The 18018-nt window shown below is 37.7% G+C and overlaps 2 protein-coding genes across 2 annotated transcripts; both read left to right on the top strand.

The window, feature by feature from the left end:
• The first annotated feature begins 4632 nt into the window (after positions 1-4632).
• On the top strand, positions 4633-14996 carry LOC103708986 (ras-related protein Rab7). Its single transcript, XM_008794120.5, has 7 exons — positions 4633-4898; positions 5031-5057; positions 5183-5282; positions 13148-13294; positions 13382-13462; positions 13584-13729; positions 14646-14996. The coding sequence occupies exons 1-7, from the start codon at positions 4846-4848 to the stop codon at positions 14713-14715; spliced, it is 624 nt and encodes a 207-aa protein (XP_008792342.1). The 5' UTR covers positions 4633-4845; the 3' UTR covers positions 14716-14996.
• A 1543-nt stretch (positions 14997-16539) lies between these two features.
• On the top strand, positions 16540-17421 carry LOC103708985 (uncharacterized). Its single transcript, XM_008794119.6, has one exon. The coding sequence runs from the start codon at positions 16607-16609 to the stop codon at positions 17177-17179; it is 573 nt and encodes a 190-aa protein (XP_008792341.3). The 5' UTR covers positions 16540-16606; the 3' UTR covers positions 17180-17421.
• Positions 17422-18018: the final 597 nt, after the last annotated feature.

The raw sequence follows: 18018 nt of genomic DNA, 5'->3' as shown, positions 1-18018 counted from the left end.
TTTTTTCCCAACCAGTATAACTCTTTAGTGTAACAGACATAAGCATTCGAGGAGCTATTCACTGCAAGATATAATGAAAACCTGTACATACTCAAATATACCATCCTATGGCAAATCCCTTATGCTATGTATACATATGTGGAGCAACCCTTCATTGACTTGGATAACCTTGAGAATCCTCTTAAAATTTGTGCTTACTCGCTATACTTGCCATTATCTCTTTTTTTTGTAAAAAAAAATGTCTTATTGATGGTTTTACTGATGAACATGTTGTAGCTAAGGATTAAACTCTATTGTGCTTTTATTGATGGTTTTTTGGTGGATGAATGCTTGATATCTTGATGATTTCTTGTAAGTAATTACTATCTGGTTTATGGTCTGGTGTGTGTGTTTAGATATGAGGTAATGGAATCGTTGAAATTGTAGTTGTCTGGTTTCAGCCATCGGTGACAGACTTCATACTAATTCGAAATTTAGGGTCCATTTTGAAATTTCATTGTTTCTTTCTTGGCAGTCGATGCCCAAAAGCTTACACAATTTAGTCAAGCTTTTATCAACTTTCTGTGATTATTTTGTCTGCTCTTCCTGGCTAATGCTAGTTCCAACTTCAGATAAAAAAGGTGGATGTTGACGTTAGGTTGATAACCAGTCAAAAAGAGCATATCAAACTATGACATAGGTTCCAGATTTGACATTGCCAGGACATTTACAAGATTATATCAGAAGTTATCCTAAATAGGAATGTTTTTGTCATAAGAGGATCAATAAAGCAACCAAGAATAAGAATAGTTCGGGATTCTTATGGTTATTTATCCCTAGATAATGTCAGTTTCTCTAATTCATCAAGCATACGCTAGCTATGATCTCTTATCTCTACGGCAATTCTGAAACCCTTGATTACATCAAATTTTTGTTGAAATTTGATGGTTAGCAGCTTTAATCTTTGTTTCATAGAAATTTTATGCATCAGTGTTTTGTCAAGATTTCATGTGTTCAGAAAGCTGACTATTTAGGATATACTGTGGTAAAAGTTTGATCCCTCCCCACTCCTTGCATTTCTCCATTGGATTAAGGTTTGTCTTGACGCATCCTTGTTAACATTCTTCCCTTCATCTCTTGCAACGTTCTCTGCCTCCATATCTGACTTTGCCCTAAAAAATTAAGATGTGAAATAGCCTAGTTCTATCTGGTGTTGCAGAATATCCCAAGAAGAGGTTCCCAGGATATGCGTCACTTAGTATTGTGTATGCAACAACGCATCGTCGAAATGAAAATGTCGGGATGTTCCCTTGTCATTCCATCTAATTAAATTTCTTGATTATGTTATAAATGAAATCAGATACTTATTACTCCTGTGAAAGTAAAGAAGGGACCGACAAGATCTGGGAGATGTTTTTCTTTTGCAGTCATATTGTGGCAGCCACAAGCATTCATGGGATTGGAGACAGGAAAATGTTCCTCCTTTTGGATTTGTCTAGTCCCTCCTTTTAGTCCACTGATCTATAGAAATGTTTTTTTTTTTTTGGTAGAATTTGCAATTTCTTTAAACTTCTGTCATTCATTGCAGCTTTTCCTCATCTGGCCTTGCAAGATGAAGCCATGCTGTGTACGTCCATTTTTTCCTGTACAAATTACAGATCAATCATATTTTCTAGATTTCAGGTTTCTAAACGCATCCAAGTTAATATTAACCAGGTTATGTTCGGTACTCTCATGGGAATCTACGTTCTGGAAAACTTTATTTTACTGCAATTGGCTGAGAAGATTACATTCTTTTGAGCCGTTAGAATTATGTCACGCCGTATAAAAGGCTGGGAGAACCATGCTTGATCTGATTTCTTGATTGGAGCCTATGTGTTTGTGTAAATATTATTTTCAACATGTCATACAATTGTGAAAATATAAAGCTTTCGAGAAGCATCAAAAGCAAAGTGGGACCACTGTACTCTTCTTTTATTCCCATGAATGCTACGTTGGCATCTCTGTAGAGAACATGTTTCCAGCGTTGCTGATTGGAAGCATACGTGAGCATTGTTGAAGATCCAGACCGCGTATATAAACCCAAAATCTGTCACCCATGATTGGACAAAAAACTTCAGTTATTGAATTTTGACGATAGTTTAATGTTTGATCAAAACCAAGTCCGACAATGAAAAATTTTGTCAAGAAGCGCATGCTGCCTTCCATTTATTAAATTATTACCTGCTACGTGTGATTTATGTGTGTTGATTTAATCACGGATTTAGAACTATGGTTAAATATATATGTCTGTTCTGTTTTTACGAGCTGCAATTAGTTTTTTAAATAAATTTTAATTTGAAAAACATATCTTTTCTGTTTCCCACCACTGTAAAGGATTTTTTAAATGTATCCTTTTTCTACTACATCGAGTTAGCCCTAACGAAGTCTTGACTAGGCTTTGGAGAATGGCACTTTTAAATCAAGATCATGCTTCTTGTGAATACGGTGCTCCAGCTAGTAAATGTGGTCGGAATCCTTCCTTATCAAGCAGTGGAGACGCATTCAGGGTATGTCTGGTTGGAAGGAGTTGAATTTTAGAATGGGAATGAGAATGTATCTTCAATTTTAGCTGTTGGAAGGAATTTTATTTCCATTCTAATTTCAAAGAAAAATGAAAATTGTCCTAATTTCCGAAAACGAACTATTTCCTAATATTCAAATTTCATTCCTAAACTAAAGGTATCGAGGAATATGGACATTCCGATTTCTATTTTAATTCATTTTGATTCCGATCGCGAACCAAGCAGGTGCTACATAGAAACAATTGAACTGAAGAAAGACAACCAAGGCTTCAGTAGTGGACCATAGAACTTCATCAAGGATTTATTATATAGTCCTTTTCTTCAATGTTCTTTTTTCTTTTGGTTTATATTGGCTGCATGTTGTCCAAGGCAGTTCTGAGTTGTCTAGGCACCAGGAGAAGCGGGACATGGGTTGCATATGATTGACGAGGCATGTAGACGTTTTCAACCTAGCTTAATTCTCATTTTTTATGCGGCTCTAATTCTGGGTCCCCACCTTCCAATAGGGATGTATTCCGATATATGCATTATTCATGAAAAGGATTTTTGATGTCGCCAAATGCTTCACATTTGTGCAAATAAAGTCTTGTCTAGATGATTAAACTGAACTTAGACATGCTGGAATTAGGAAGTGTATTTTAAAGCTCAATTATATTCTTTTATTTATTTTTTAATCAGGCAAGAGTCATCTAGAGTGCAGAAAAGCGGTTTCCTGACTTGTTCATTCCCAAGTATAGGCAAATCATTGCAACATTCAAAGACGCTCTTTCTATTCAATGATGATAGTCATAATCGTTATAACTGATAACATATCAACTGAAAATTTTTACGCAAGCCAGAACTAAGAGATGGACTAACTAGCCTGTTGAACAAATTCACATTATTTGTTTCGGAACTTTCTCCTCTGATGTACCAAAAAAAAAAAAAAATCACATTGTAAAGACGATCTTATGAAATAAGAAAAGAAAATGAGAAAAACATGCATTACTCATGCTTACACTTGCATAATTTTGCCATTAAATGATGCTACATGCAAGAGAAAGCTGTCATCCCATCATCCCATAACCCAACCGATATTTGATAGAATCCTCAACTAATATCTCAAAGACCATATCCTGTTGCATGCTTCGAGCTGCCTTCATCAATTTCTTTCTAAAAGTTTATCTCACATAAGCTGTTATTACCATCATGATCAAATAAATCAAGAGAAGAGTAAAAGTAGAGCGTACAACCACAGAACTAAAAAGGCCAGACAAACAAGGGAATCCGAGGCCACTTTGTCTCTGGTTTCTACTCTACAGCTAATACCACCTGGCTTGACCAAACTTCCGTTTTCTCGGGAAATGCCGTTAGTCTCTCTTATCCAATGCGGAATGCAGACAGCCTTTCTCTCTCTGTGTCAGACTAAGGTAGTAGTTTAATACCTGCAAGTAGGTTTAAGTGAATTCCAGCTACAAAGACCTTTTTCTAGAGCTTGGATTGATTTAAGTTGACCAAAGTCTTACAAATCAAACTACATTTGGAAACTCCTTTTATAGTAAAGTTTTTTCTAATGATCGAAAGACACTGCATGCACAACCATGTTAGTATATCCTATCATTTGCGGAAATGTTACAGCAATTGGTAGAGCAAAATAAAGACATAACTAACCCTACTTTAACATAATAAAAAATTATAATTATAATTCTTATTTACAGATAAATAAGCATAAGATTTATTTTACCAAAATGTATAATATAATAGCAAGCGCCGCAGTTAAATTCACATGTAACCTTAGCTACATATATTTTCCAACTAAGTTATTCAAACACTATCTAAGTAGCTTAGCACGTAGGAACCTTTGAGAAGCTTTAAAGATCCTAAGAGGGAGTATTTTATCTCTCGACCCTGATGGCCATGCTCATGCTAGGTTAGTATGAACTGCATACAAGATAAATAAACAAATAAATAAAGCCCCAAAGACCCGGCTTTACCCACGAATTGATCAATGCCGTGTTCAAGATAGATGGCCTTTGGCTAAGACCCTACCTCTGTCCTCGAGGAGGTAATTTTGACTGAAAAACGGTGGTAGTTTGGGAGACCGAAATATACGACCATTCGGTCTGACAGTTTCTTTCTTTGTTTCCATCTAATATATTCTTTTGATTCCAAATTTCCATCTAATATACGGCGCGGCGATCTCGCGAATTCGTTTCGGGCAATATTCCAAGGCTTTTTATAGTGTGGTGGGAGTTGAAACCCTAGATCGCCAAGGGCTCCACGGCCGGATCCGTCTTCGGCGATTCCGAAAACCCTAATCTCCATGGCATCCCGCAGGAGAATGCTTCTCAAAGTCATCATCCTCGGTGATAGCGGGTTAGTGTTCATTTCTTTCTTCCTATTCGATTATATCTTCGATGCTAAATCTCGAACTCTATGGCTTCTTTTCTTTGTCTGCTAAAAATCATTTCTTGATTCATGATTCTGGTTTCTTGTAATCGTCGATAGGGTTGGAAAGACGTCTCTGATGAATCAGTATCCTTGAACCGCCATGAAGTTTGCTACCTTAATTAATTTGAAAATTCTTTTATTTGGTTTATGTACGGAGGCTATCTTTAGTTTTAGATATGTCGGGTCTGACCTTTAACGATGGCAATTAGATATGTGAACAAAAAGTTCAGTAACCAGTATAAAGCGACAATTGGAGCTGATTTCTTGACCAAAGAAGTCCAGTTTGAGGATAGGCTCTTCACATTACAGGTAACTCTTGATCTCTGAAGACTTTTTTTTTTGTTTCAGGTAACAATATTCATTCACTTCAGATATGGTCGTGGTGTTAGTTTAAGGTTGGTTCAGGATATTTAAACCGGAACTTATGTTGCATCTCTGGATTTTTTAGCATAAATCACTTTTAGATGTGTGGAAGGGTTATCCTCATAAATTAGGGGGATGCGTTATAGTGGTGCTTTAGATGTTGCTCTATTGATGTGATCGGGATATTGGATATTTCTATACAAAAAGCAACCCACATATCTTGGAACAATTTCGGTGCTGCTGATTCAGTTCTGGAGAATCATAAATTATCACCTGGCTTAGCAATACAGTTTAGATACTTTATGAGTCTGTTGTGATTCTTGTACTTTTGATTGGATCCATAGCTTATCACATTTGATGACATCAGCAAGCAATACTTGCAGTGTCATCACAGCTTAAGAAAGAGTATACCATTCATTAAGCTTATAGAAATGCACATATTTTGTAGCATCTAAGTTGCCATAGAAATTAGGTTAGGACTTTATTGGTGGTCAAAATGTTTTGCCTGTTGGCTTCCAAAGTTTATATATATCCATTTGAGCCCAAATTCTGTGCCTTTACTAATTTATTAGTCAAGAATGTATGATGCGAATCTCCTTTGAAAATTGATTTCCTTCATTATGTCAAGTTGATATTTGTTTTGTGAATCTGTTTATGATACTTGTTATTTCTAGTACGAAGGGGTCTTGTCAATGAAAACGTCCAATTTTAGATGGATTCTGGTATATGTTTTAACTAGAAAGCTCTTATTTGCTATCATTGTAATTTAGTATGAAACCAAAAGCCAGTTTACCGTGATTATGCAAACATTTATCTACCCCTGGTAATTGTTGGAGAAGAATTTTGGGCTTAGTTACCAACCTGAGTATTATGGCCGGAGGATGTCAAGTTGGTTCCTACCTGGCCTCCTTGACAGCTTGGTGCCTCCCTCGGGAATTATGCAGGCAGTGCAAGTCATTAAGGAATTTAATGATATGCACCACAGGAAAGGAAAACATTGGTGCAAGAGCAGAAAGAAAGAGAAGGCTTTACTGTAATTTTGTTATCTTGTGGTCCTTTAGGTTTCTTAATGTTCAAAGATGTTGATTGCTATTTCAGGCGGTACTAGATGGATGGAGGAACCTAAGTTGCTTGGATATTTACCCTAAGCAAAGAATGCTAATGAGATTTATTTAGATATGAATTTTAATTTTACACCTCTAGCATTTCTGTCCATGGTTTTCTTATAACTCAATCTTCTTTTTCTTTGTTGATTACTGGAACTTCTTTAAGCCTGACATTCACGTTGGAATATAATGTTGGTATATCCAATATCTCTATAATTAGAAAACTTTTTGTATCTGGTTGGAACATCTGAAACACTAGTGATTCATTTATAAGGGGTAGAAAACCATAAATGGAAGAAGAAAAAAACAAGAAGAGGAAGAAGTGGAGAACATGGGGAATCAAAGGCACATCAGTTAGATCATAATTTTTGAAGCATTAATGTACAATAACGTTTGCTATGCCGATACCGGGCCTCATACTGGTTGCCCGGCGGCATAGGTCGGTACGACCCCGCGCTATGCCATGTCGGCCCTATAAGCCAATCATTTGATGGGTTTCTCTTTGTAATCCTCCAAATCATGTACTTTGACACTCGATATATATCAATAAAGGCATTGTGTTTCATCATTTGTTGCTTATCTATTTTATTATTGGATGATGAACCCCATAAATTAGGACATTGGTTTTAGGGTTATGATGAGATCATACCAGTGAGACCTAAAATCCTAAAATCCTAATTTAGAATATTTTCAGTCAAATTGGTATATTGAGTCGGGGATCAATATTACCGGAAAGACTGGCACATCTTATGTATGCTCAATGTAGAGGGTGATTGATCTCACAATCACTTGTGTGAGACACTAATACAAAGATGTGGGTGCTCATTAGAGGAATGAGTTCACTGAAATGACCAGCCATGAGAACATCTTATGGATTCTTACTTAATTATCAAAAGATGGTTCTCATAGTGGGAGTTGTGCAAGTGATCCTTAGACCTGAGATCACCATGGTACCTTGTGCACTTGAAGCTATGTTTTGGTTTACCCTCATTCACGACATTGCGTTGTGTACGGGGTATTCTGGATATGGTGGATTTTGTACGAAGGTTGTGAGTAGGTCAACAAGGAATCAGTCACTTCTAGTAAGAGAAGGTAACATCCTACTTACTCTAATCTTATGATGATTCAAGAAGCCTTTGATCAAAGCAAAATGAATATTAGAAAGAGTTTCTAATGTTTCATTGTTTGAATTATCATATAAAAGATTGAGAGAGACATGAATAAGTGATTGAGTTTAATATTGATCCATACTCGAGCACTTATTCAGGATGTAGTATGACTGAGGGATTGAATTGCACAGTAACTTTCCACTGAAGGGTATGTTTGGATTTGTCCAATACATTCCTCATCTTCCGGGTAGACATGATACGTTGCTAGACGTCAATCATGTCTTGTGGGTTGATCGGATCAAAGAGTTTGATTAGATCAAAGCATCAGAAAGGTTCTGATTGCTAAGTCAGGTTTAGCACTAAATTGAACCTAAATTGGATTAGAGGTATTCTAATCAGGTTAGGTCAACTTGCACCTGCACCTACTGCTGGCTAAGATAAGGAACCCAATGGGTCACACACAAGGGAATTGATCAAGGGTCTAATTGGATTAGATCATGTTTGCAAGATGAACATGCTAGCACGTGTTGCAAACCCTAGCTCCTGATTCAAATTAAATTCGAATATGATTCTTAGATTAGGTTGATCTAATATGATTAGATCATGACCTAATATGGGTTAGCCAAGAGTTGAAACCCATTTGGCTTTAATTAGACCTGATTTGATTAGGTTTAATGTTTTCTTTAAGTTGGTTAAACCCAATTGGATTGGGTTTGATAGGGCCTTCACTTCTGGACCATTGGATCGCTTCCTGGATGAAGGATCTGGTCCACTGGTTGGCGCCTTCATCTGGACCATTGGATGGCTTCCTGGATGAAGGATCTGGTCCACTGGTTAGCGCCTGAATCTGGACCACTGGATGGCTCTCTGGATGAAAGATCTGGACCGTTGCTCAGCGCCTGAATCTGGACCACTGGATGGCTCTCTGGATGAAAGATCTGGACCGTTGCTCAGCGCCTGAATCTGGACCATCGGTGATGGCATCTTGCTTCTGGACCATTGGATGGCACCCTGGATGATGATGCCCTGATCTGGACCATTAGATGGCGCCTAGATCTGGACCATTGGCTTTGGTTCACTGCATTTGGGCCCTTGGATCATCAGGATTTAAGAGGGAGATGTGAGAAAGAAGTTGATACACCCTTCTCCTTAGCACCCCATCATGATGGGATGCATCTCTTGGCACATGCCTCGTCATGATGAGGTGTGTGGATGGGATGCATCCCTTTATGATGCATCCCTCCATCTCTTATAAATAAGGAGGTGCCTTGGGGTTCTAAAGATCATCCAAGAAAAAGCCTCTCCTTCTCTCTCCCTTATCCCTTCTTTCTTACAAGCCTCTCTCTTTTGTCCTAACCCAAGACAAGAGGGTCTTCTTTAGGACAAAAAGGCTAGTGAATGTTTTAGAGGTAGAAAGGAAGAAGGAAGTGAAGGAAAATCAGCCAATTAAATCCTTTGGAAGGATTGAACAATTAGAATCAAGTTTTGGTGGAGCTAGAGTCTTGAACTCATTCCTGTGTGGATCAACATCGGAGGGTGAACATTTGGGCACCTTAGGACATCTTCAGATATATTGGATATAGCGTGATAGGTATTCTTCTATACCAAGATTATATTTTCTACATTATTTGGTTATACTATTAAGGCGATCTTGGCTTATTAGGGTTTCATATAATGGGTTTTATAAGAAAATTTTATAATCCCGTATCTTCCGCTGCGCCCTAGGGCACTGGGAAACCCTAACAGGTACGACCCCGCGCTATGCCATGTCGGCCCAATATCGACATAGTAGAAGCGAGGGAGAGGGAGAACGGGAGAGAGGACGGCCTCTCTTTTTCTTCCTCTCCCTCTTCCTCCCTTCCCCACTCTCTCTCTCTCTCTCTCTCTCTCTCTCTCTCTCTCTCTCTCTTTTTCTCTTTTTCCTTCTCCTTCTCTCTCTCTGGCAACAGGGTCTTGGTTTAAATGATGGAACCATATTGGTTCGCTGCTAGTACGGCCCCGGATGCCCTGAACCGGGCGGTTCGGGACGGTTCCGCCGACCGTGATGTACAAGGCTTGTTTCTAGATGCATGACTAGTTTGTTGTTATTGGAGAGTTGCTTTATATGCATGTGCATGTATTCGCACGCTTGCATATATCAGTATATGCATGTAAGTATCTAAAATGCAGTTGGATAAATGATTAATTTTTGAATGAGTTCAATTTTTTCAGCATCTGATCTTAGGAATTTTTACAGTAGATCAAATCCATGAATTTATGGTTTATGAGTTCCTAGATTTATTTTTCAAACAAACAAATAATAAGAGAAAAGAAACAAGGAAGAATGAAAAATATCTTCATTTCTTCATAAACTGTCTGAACATCTGGTGAATATCTCCACTTAGTAAAGTATGAATTCTTTTTAAGAATTTCTGTGTAAGAAAGTAGAGAAGGTTGTATCAATTGGACAGTTATGACTAAAAGAATTTGGAAAAATAATAGAGGAGAGAACCAGAGATGCTTGATCTTCTTAATTTTGAAATATGATTTATCTCACTAAATGTGGGTGAAACTGTTTGTTAAAAACTCACTCTCTCAGGCTTCTTCTCATTATTGAGTGGACCACCACAGCCATAATACATCTTCATATATTGATCGACTAATATCTAAAGTAGAGAAAGTGGATTCTTACATTTTACTTGATAATCCAATTCCTCATGGCTTTTCTTTTTCTTTGCCTTAATCATCCTTACAAACCATATAACTGTCACTCACTTATATTTTGTCCGTCTTTCAAGTTTCCCACCGCTTTGGAGGTGAAGTTTTAGTATCTTTTAAATTTTCGATGAATGAGTGGCAAGTTTTTCTGGTAAGTAAAGGATAAGATATAAATGTTGTTGGATTGGTAGGCATTTTGTCCATCCATGGAAGCTTTTTGCTAGAAGATTGAAGGACACTTGGATGGTTGTCAAGTGGTTCCAGAGCAGTTCCAGAACTTCTATTAGTAGAATAATTATTAGAAAATGGTCATTAGATGCAAGTATTATATGGGGAGGATTAAGTTCGCAGTTAATTCAACTTTTGGATGTTTTTGAATATATGGAAGGATGCAATGAGGAATAGAAGAATCCTTGCATTGAGTTTGCATTTCAAGGTGGGTACTAGATACCTTATTTTAACTAGACTGGTGAAAAGGCATGCATCTTTTGCCTTTATTTTCCACAGTTTGTTATTTGATTCTTCCAGTCCTGAAAGTCTGACTCAGGTGTGAAGGATGTTTAAGAGTTGTAGTGCCCTATTTTAAGAATTTTCCTTTTTGAGGTACTAAAAGAGGTTGTTCAACTATTGCACAAGCTTTCTTTTGTCAAGATATCTTTAGGACAATGGTTCTATTAAATTTTGGAAATCAAAAACCTAGAATCTCTCTTCTCTCTAATAGATACTAACGGGTTATGTTCAGGGACTTAAGTGTAACAGGAAAAAAGAGGTACAAAATTTTTAAAGTTCCAGAAAAGATGGAAATCTCTAGCTAAGTGGTAATTTTTAGGGGAGTCTCAACAATTAATCTTGCTAAAAAGGAATAAATGTGGCAAAAAGAAGCATTCCCTTTGTTCGGTGACCTACTTTTCATTGTCAGCATTGGTTAGGTTTGCAACCAACCCGACCTGACCAGAGTCAGAGCAAGTAATAGGCTGCTTGGGCTTAGGCTCATTTTATGGAAGACTTGTTCGGGCTTGACTCAAGCTCGAGCTGAGCTTAAAGGAAACTGTTCAGGCTCAGTTTGGATAAGGCTTGGGCCAAGCTTCTTAATAAGTAGCTGGAATTGTTTGCAGCCCCAACATTGGTGGAAATTACTAACAAAGAAAATGGGAGGATCTTTTAAAGGTATTACCTAGAGGGAAAGCATCTTTTTAATATTTTTTTCCTTTCACTCTTATATTTCTAGAACGGCAAATGAGGCTGTTATGATCTTGTGGCCGTTTCTTTTGGCTTAAAGTTTGTAACAGTCCTTTCTTGCTTTTTTGCCTTTCCCTACTCTGGATATTCGTTTCTTTTTTGTACCATTCTCATGCTAGTGAATTTTTTCTTATTTTTGTTCCATTATATTGATTCCTTCGATTGCTTTTTCAGAACATTTTTCTTTGTAAGTGCTTAGCCTGATTAAGCATGAAACTATTTTGATATATTGGGTAGTAAATCTGTCAAAGAAAAAACAAATCATTTTAAAGAAAGGCTTATATGAAAAGACTAGAGAGTTATAGCTAATAGTGTATTAAGGTCTTAGTTACATCAGACGTCAGATTTATCATTGCATACTCCCCTTTAGAGTCAGTTGCTGGGTTGCTTTGGTTACCTGAAGTGGTAGTTATTTGTGGAGAAATGGATTTGAACAACAAACAATAAATAGTCACTGAAGAAATGAGGTTGTAGATTGCTTTACTTTATGTCAGTCAAAAGATTGGAATACATTTCTAATATTTTTCCTTTTCCTGGGTCGTTATTCTTGACCAGGGTTGTCAAATGAAGAAGCTGTTCATGAGCAGCTTGTGTTTGGCCGAGTTTTCTGCTTAAAATTGGTTTCCTCAATTACCAAATATGCTAATCACATAATAGGACAATGAATTCACAAAAAAAAAAGCCAAATATTGGCAGGCCTATCTTGCTTGTGCTGAGTTCATTATAGCTCGAATTACAGATACCTAATACATTTTGTAAGTAATATAAGATAAAATTTAGTGGCTGAATCTGGGAGAGACTTAAGTGGTCCAAACCACATTCTCTTCATTCTCAAACTCTCCATAGTGGTGCCGTCTTATAGTCCTTTTCTCTCAAAGAGTCCAACCTTCACCATTACCTCCTCCTCCTGGCAATCATCTATTCAATTTCAATCTCCAGCCTTGATTACATGTCCTCAGCTTTGCCTTGTTCCTCTTTATCTTCATGATTGTGCCTTCATTGTTGATTATCTTCTTCTCTTATCTGTTCGTTAACATTAGTGGCCTCCTTTTGCCTGACCTCATAGGCCTTGAATGTTCTTACATTAGGTTGGGGTTTTCTAGTTGCAAGATTGGGGAGTGAGGTAGGAGATGGGTAACTTGCAGGGGAAACCCTAGACGAGTCAAACCTAAGCTAGCCAGGCCCGAGATGGGAATAAAGTGAGTGAACTTCAACCTGGTTCTTCTCAGCTCATTTGGAAATCAGAACAGAGCTTGAGCTGGCCTCAGCTTACTTGCATTCAGCTTATTTAAACCCCTGTTCTTCACATTGGTTTCCCAAATCTGATGTGGTGTTGCTTGTACAAATCAGTTAGTGGATGGGACTGTCTTAAAATGTTTCTTGAAGAAAGTGTTTCTCGGCCAGCAATTCAGTATTCTGGTGGTGATTGAAAGAATACATGTATGTTATTAGCGGATTTTGCTTTTATCGATCCAATCTTGTCCATATTCCAATCAAGACGTGCACTCCTTTTCTTATCATTGAGCTTTACATGTCATACTATCAAATTATTTACCATATTTGTTTCTTGGTATTTTGTTTTATGCTCAGTGGTTTGAGAAAGCAGAATATCTTCCTATTGATTTTTGGTGACTGTATACACTGGTATATCTATTGCCAGATTTGGGACACAGCAGGACAGGAAAGGTTTCAAAGTCTTGGTGTGGCATTCTACCGTGGTGCAGATTGCTGTGTTCTTGTGTATGATGTCAATGTCATGAAATCATTTGATAACCTGAACAATTGGCGAGAAGAATTTCTTATTCAGGTGATAAATCCTTCCTAATTCTGAACCAAGCTTTTGCACAAGTTAAGAACTTGCAACTGAAGTTCTAGTTTTGTGGTTTAATTTTAGGCTAGCCCATCCGACCCTGAAAACTTCCCATTTGTAGTGCTGGGAAATAAGATAGATGTGGATGGTGGCAACAGCAGAGTGGTAATATGATCTGTCTTTTCTTTGTTTATCCAAGATTACCGGGAAGCACATGTTTCTGTTGCTTTGTCTCTTTCTGCAGGTGACATATTTATCTGGCAATTTCCTTCGTTTTGTGGTTTAGGTCTCAGAGAAGAAGGCAAGAGCATGGTGTGCTTCAAAGGGGAACATTCCCTACTTTGAAACATCTGCTAAAGAAGGATTCAATGTGGAAGCTGCTTTTCAGTGTATAGCCAAGAATGCCCTCAAGAATGAACCAGAAGAAGAAATGTGGGTCCTAAAGCTTTACTGCTAACAAATAAATTTCTATATGATAATTTCTTTGAACATTGAGATAGTTTTATTTTAACAGAAAGAAAAAATCAATGAAATATATTGAGGAGGTTAGTAGTCGACCATATTAATAGTTATTGGCATAAAGGGAAAAAGTGTGTTTTGGTGTTTGGTAGGGTTACTTTGGGGGTCTTCGTATGTCCCTTTTTTCTGAAGGCTAGCATCCTAGGACCTCTAACCAAGTCACTGGAATTGCTTCCTCGTGTGTGCTGGTCATTTAGTTGGAAGGGCGGTACCCTGCAATTCCGCTCATATATGGAATTTTTTATCAATTTAATGGTGATTTATGGTTATCCCAGTTTTGTAAGCATTGCTAGTTTCCGACCTTTCTGATCTTTATTTTCTCCCACCATTCTAACACTGCTTTGATATCCAGTTAGAGAGGCAATGCATTGGCATGCTATCCTCGTAGCTGTCTTTTATACCATTTGAGGAGTTTCCAGATGCTCCTGTTTATTGTTTTACACTATACAAACCAAAATATAGACTTAACATTAAATATTTATAGACACATATATGTATGAATGCGTGTGTGTATGTATGTATACATATTATTTTTGTATATATGTGTATATCTGTGTGTGTTTGTCTGTATTGAAGTAATTATATATATATGTATATTCGTACAGCAGTAATTATATATATTGAAAAAGTTAAAGGAACCAGAAAACTATATGTGCACTTCTGCGGCTATGGCCAATGGTTGAGAAATGGTTTGCTAAGACATTTCATCAGCTGGTCGCTTAATTGTCTTTACTCAATAAACCTCCTTTCATTGTTTTTGCATTGTTTTTTTTTTCTCTGTGTCTTTTTGTTTAAAGATCAAACTGACGCTGTCTTTCTATTGATGAAGATACCTTCCGGACACTATTGACATGGCTGGGGGCAGTCGGCAACAAAGATCATCAGGTTGTGAATGCTAGACGAAGACAGGCAGCTTTAGTTTTCTCCCCCATTTGTTATGCAGCTGCAATAAATACTGGAAAGTTTATTTACTGCACTTTGTATTTTATATCATGTGCCAAAGACAAGAAATTTGGTGCTAGCTGTTCTGTGGAGGTTTTCCTTTTTTTTTCGGATGTTGCATTCCAACCGTGTAAAAGATTTGCTTGTCCTTGGATAATGACTCGAAACTTTGTGGTCTATCTTGTTTTCACTGTATAGTTGGTCCGGATATTTTGGGAATTCGAAGATGATTCTTTCATGTGGATGATGTCTTATTGTTACCATGATAGACAATCATTTGAATCATCCCACGGCGAGGATGTGACAGAGGATGATGAGGTTAGAATTTGATTTATTCCTGGAGGATTGAGGTTGCTTTTATTGCTGTGTGGGGAAGCAGCCTCCCTTTCAAAAAGGCAAGCATTGATCAGCGAAGATCTGCAGATTGGTAGGTGTTAATCATTGTTGCCCTCTTCCGTTGGGAGGCTGTGCTTGGTTGAGGAATGAGGAAGAATAAAAGGTTTTTAGCTCAGTTATTCCACCTTTTTTGCGCTAAAAAATTCATTTGAGCATATGGAATTACTTTTTGTAGAAGATATTTCATAAAAATTGATCCATTATAAATGTTCTATTTTTTTCTGTTGCAATCCATTTAATCCTATTAATTGAGAAATAATTATTTCTTATGGGATGGTGGAATAACTCTATTTTCTCTTTAAGAATACTGCATTTAATGTAACTATTCCGGATTTTTATCACTTTAATAAGTGCAACCTAGATATGTTGGAGACTACAACAAAAAGTTGAATCTAGAGCCTCCTCTCGAGTGGAGGGATGACCACCATTCCAGTGCCCAATTTGTAAGAATTAGATCATATAGACAGTTGGGTTAATTATGTGAACTCTCCATCCTTTTTCCAGCCAGAAAACTGCATGCAGAAGAACTCTTCAAGCCTTTCCATCATTCAGATTAATTCTTAAAACAGTTAGAAGTTTATATGCTGTTATGTTTTTGTGGTGATCGTTTGGCCAAGATTTACCTATTTTTAAGGCAAATCCAAGCCTTGCACCTGATTTCTAACCGCTTGCCAGAAATGCATAAGAGATGATCATACGCGAGTTTCGTTCAGCTTCCCATCTATGGAGAGAGGGTGCATTAATAAAAGCAACAAGGACCGCAAGTTTGGCTCCGTTTGAGAGAAATATTGGGTAAAATTTAATATGTATATAATATTATTATAATACAGTAATATAATATTATATAGTATAGTATAATAATTTAATATAATATTAAATTATTTAATATGACATATGTAATATAATATTATATTTATAGTATAATAAAATAATAAAGATATAAAATATTATAATTATTAGTGTAAATTAATTTTTCATAATATAATAAATTTATAGCTACGTGATAAAATTGATTAAATAGTTATTAAAGGAACATTTTGTGCAATTGTTATATTTTATTATAAATATTTTGGTAGAAAAAAATGGCTTTCTGATCGGACTTAAAAGTATTGTTTCGAAAAGCTCCAAAATGAAATTTTTTCCAAAAAATTATTTTTAACTTTTTTTTAAAACTAAAACAATTTTTAAAAATTTTTACTAAATATTTTTATTTTATTTAAAAATATTTTTGAAGAGATTGAAATTTCCTTTTTGTCCTCTAAAATTTTCTACCATCCAAAGCGTGCCATATGCACCACAATTGGGTTATCAAATCAAGCTCTCAACTTGCATGGACGACAAACACGTGGCCTGCGGTAGGAAGCTCGTTTCGCGAAACTTCTTTCGGGTACCTTGAGCGCAACATAAGCAACCGGCCGGCAAGAAACCTGAAGTTGGGGTTGTTCCGAGTGAATGATGGAAGGGGACCTTGGAGGGGTGCTCGGCGGTGCGGCGATCCGCCCTCCGAGACTCGAGGACGCGGGACTGGAGGACTGCGCCCTTCCTCCCGAATCCATCATGGAAGCCTTCTCCCGCGCCGCCATCTCCCTCAGGTCCCGGATCTCCAACGCCGCCGCAACACAAGAACAAAAAGAAGAAAAGAGCGACGACGGCGCTTGCGTCCAAGACCCCGGCCCGAGCAACGGCCAGATCCCGGACGCCCTTCTTGGCGGTGGCACCGCCGAAGCCACCCCATCGCATCCCTCCTGCGGGGGCGGTGGCGGCGTCGAAGATGAGGAGGAGCGAGGGAAAGGCGGTCAAGATAAAGTAGTAGTTGTCGGTGGTGATGGAGTAGGCGATTTGGCCTCCGATCGGCTTGTGGTTGTGGGTGGGGAGGAAACGGAGGTGGGAGGGAAGAGATCTTGTGTTGAGGGTATCGAGGAGGGAGTCGTTGGAGGGGAGAAGAAGAGGGAGCATGACGAAGAACAAGAAGAAGCGGAGGAAGGGGATGGCGATAGACCCATTCTGATCGAAGCTCTCATCTGAGACGGAGGGGGAAAAAAAACAGAGGTGAAATGCCCTTCTCCTGTTCTCGGTTGCACCAAATTTCATAAAATGTTCGTTGTACTACTGAAGGTTGTGCAGATTTTACTAATTAATCTCTGAATCTCGTGAAGTGCATTAGGCTTTCTTTCTACATGTTGTTGTTAAAACGTAAGGATTGGACTCGAATCATTTTGTGCTTTCTATAAATGGCTACTCTTAACGTATTTACCTGGGAAAGAAAATTAGGGGTGTGTGATTTTGAAGGCAAGGTGCGAAGATGATTGGACTAGATTTCTAAGGAAATTTTTGAGACTGGATTTTTTTGGTAATTTTTCAGATAGGTTATATTTATGGCCAAAAGTATTTGAAAGCAGTTTTTTCTTTTGGTTTTATATGAGTTAAGACTGGCACTGAGATTGATAGCAAATTTTCTCTTCTATCTTTTAATTGCGATTCTGAACTTTTGTATATTGTATCTGAAACCCGTATGATTTTCCAAACTGATACTTTTTATTCCTTTCTTTGATTGCTCTGTTAGAGATGCTAAACAACTGCAGCTTTGTATTAGAGGTACTGTATATTATGCTTATGAAGAATAAGTTATAGGATTCTTGTCTGCAGATCATCACCAACTTTCTGACTTCCTTCACACCACCAAGCACTTTCGCAGATGGTACATTCGATTCTGGTTCGTATCAGCTCCCTGTAGGTGGGGTGGGTATGAGGTAGAGAGGTGGGGATTAGCCTCTCGAAATCTCTAATAGCAAAGGCTTTCTTCACTTCTCTGCGACCCTGCTGCCCTCCCTGCTGCAGCTGATTGGTTACTTTGTGCAACATCA

Source organism: Phoenix dactylifera, chromosome 9 (genome assembly GCF_051530095.1).
Source record: "Phoenix dactylifera cultivar Ajwa chromosome 9, Ajwa_hap1_PhDact_Kaust_v1.1, whole genome shotgun sequence".
Classification (NCBI taxonomy): Eukaryota; Viridiplantae; Streptophyta; class Magnoliopsida; order Arecales; family Arecaceae; genus Phoenix; species Phoenix dactylifera.
The sequence above is the reverse complement of the archived record's forward strand: the minus strand, read 5'-3'. Positions and strand labels throughout refer to the sequence as shown.

Coding starts and splice junctions, on each gene's coding strand:
- LOC103708986 (XM_008794120.5), top strand. CDS start 4,846: ATGGCATCCCGCAGGAGAATGCTTCTCAAAGTCATCATCCTCGGTGAT. Junction 5,283..13,147: donor ATAGGCTCTTCACATTACAG/GTAACTCTTGAT, acceptor ATCTATTGCCAG/ATTTGGGACACAGCAGGACA. Junction 13,295..13,381: donor GAGAAGAATTTCTTATTCAG/GTGATAAATCCT, acceptor GTTTAATTTTAG/GCTAGCCCATCCGACCCTGA.
- LOC103708985 (XM_008794119.6), top strand. CDS start 16,607: ATGATGGAAGGGGACCTTGGAGGGGTGCTCGGCGGTGCGGCGATCCGC.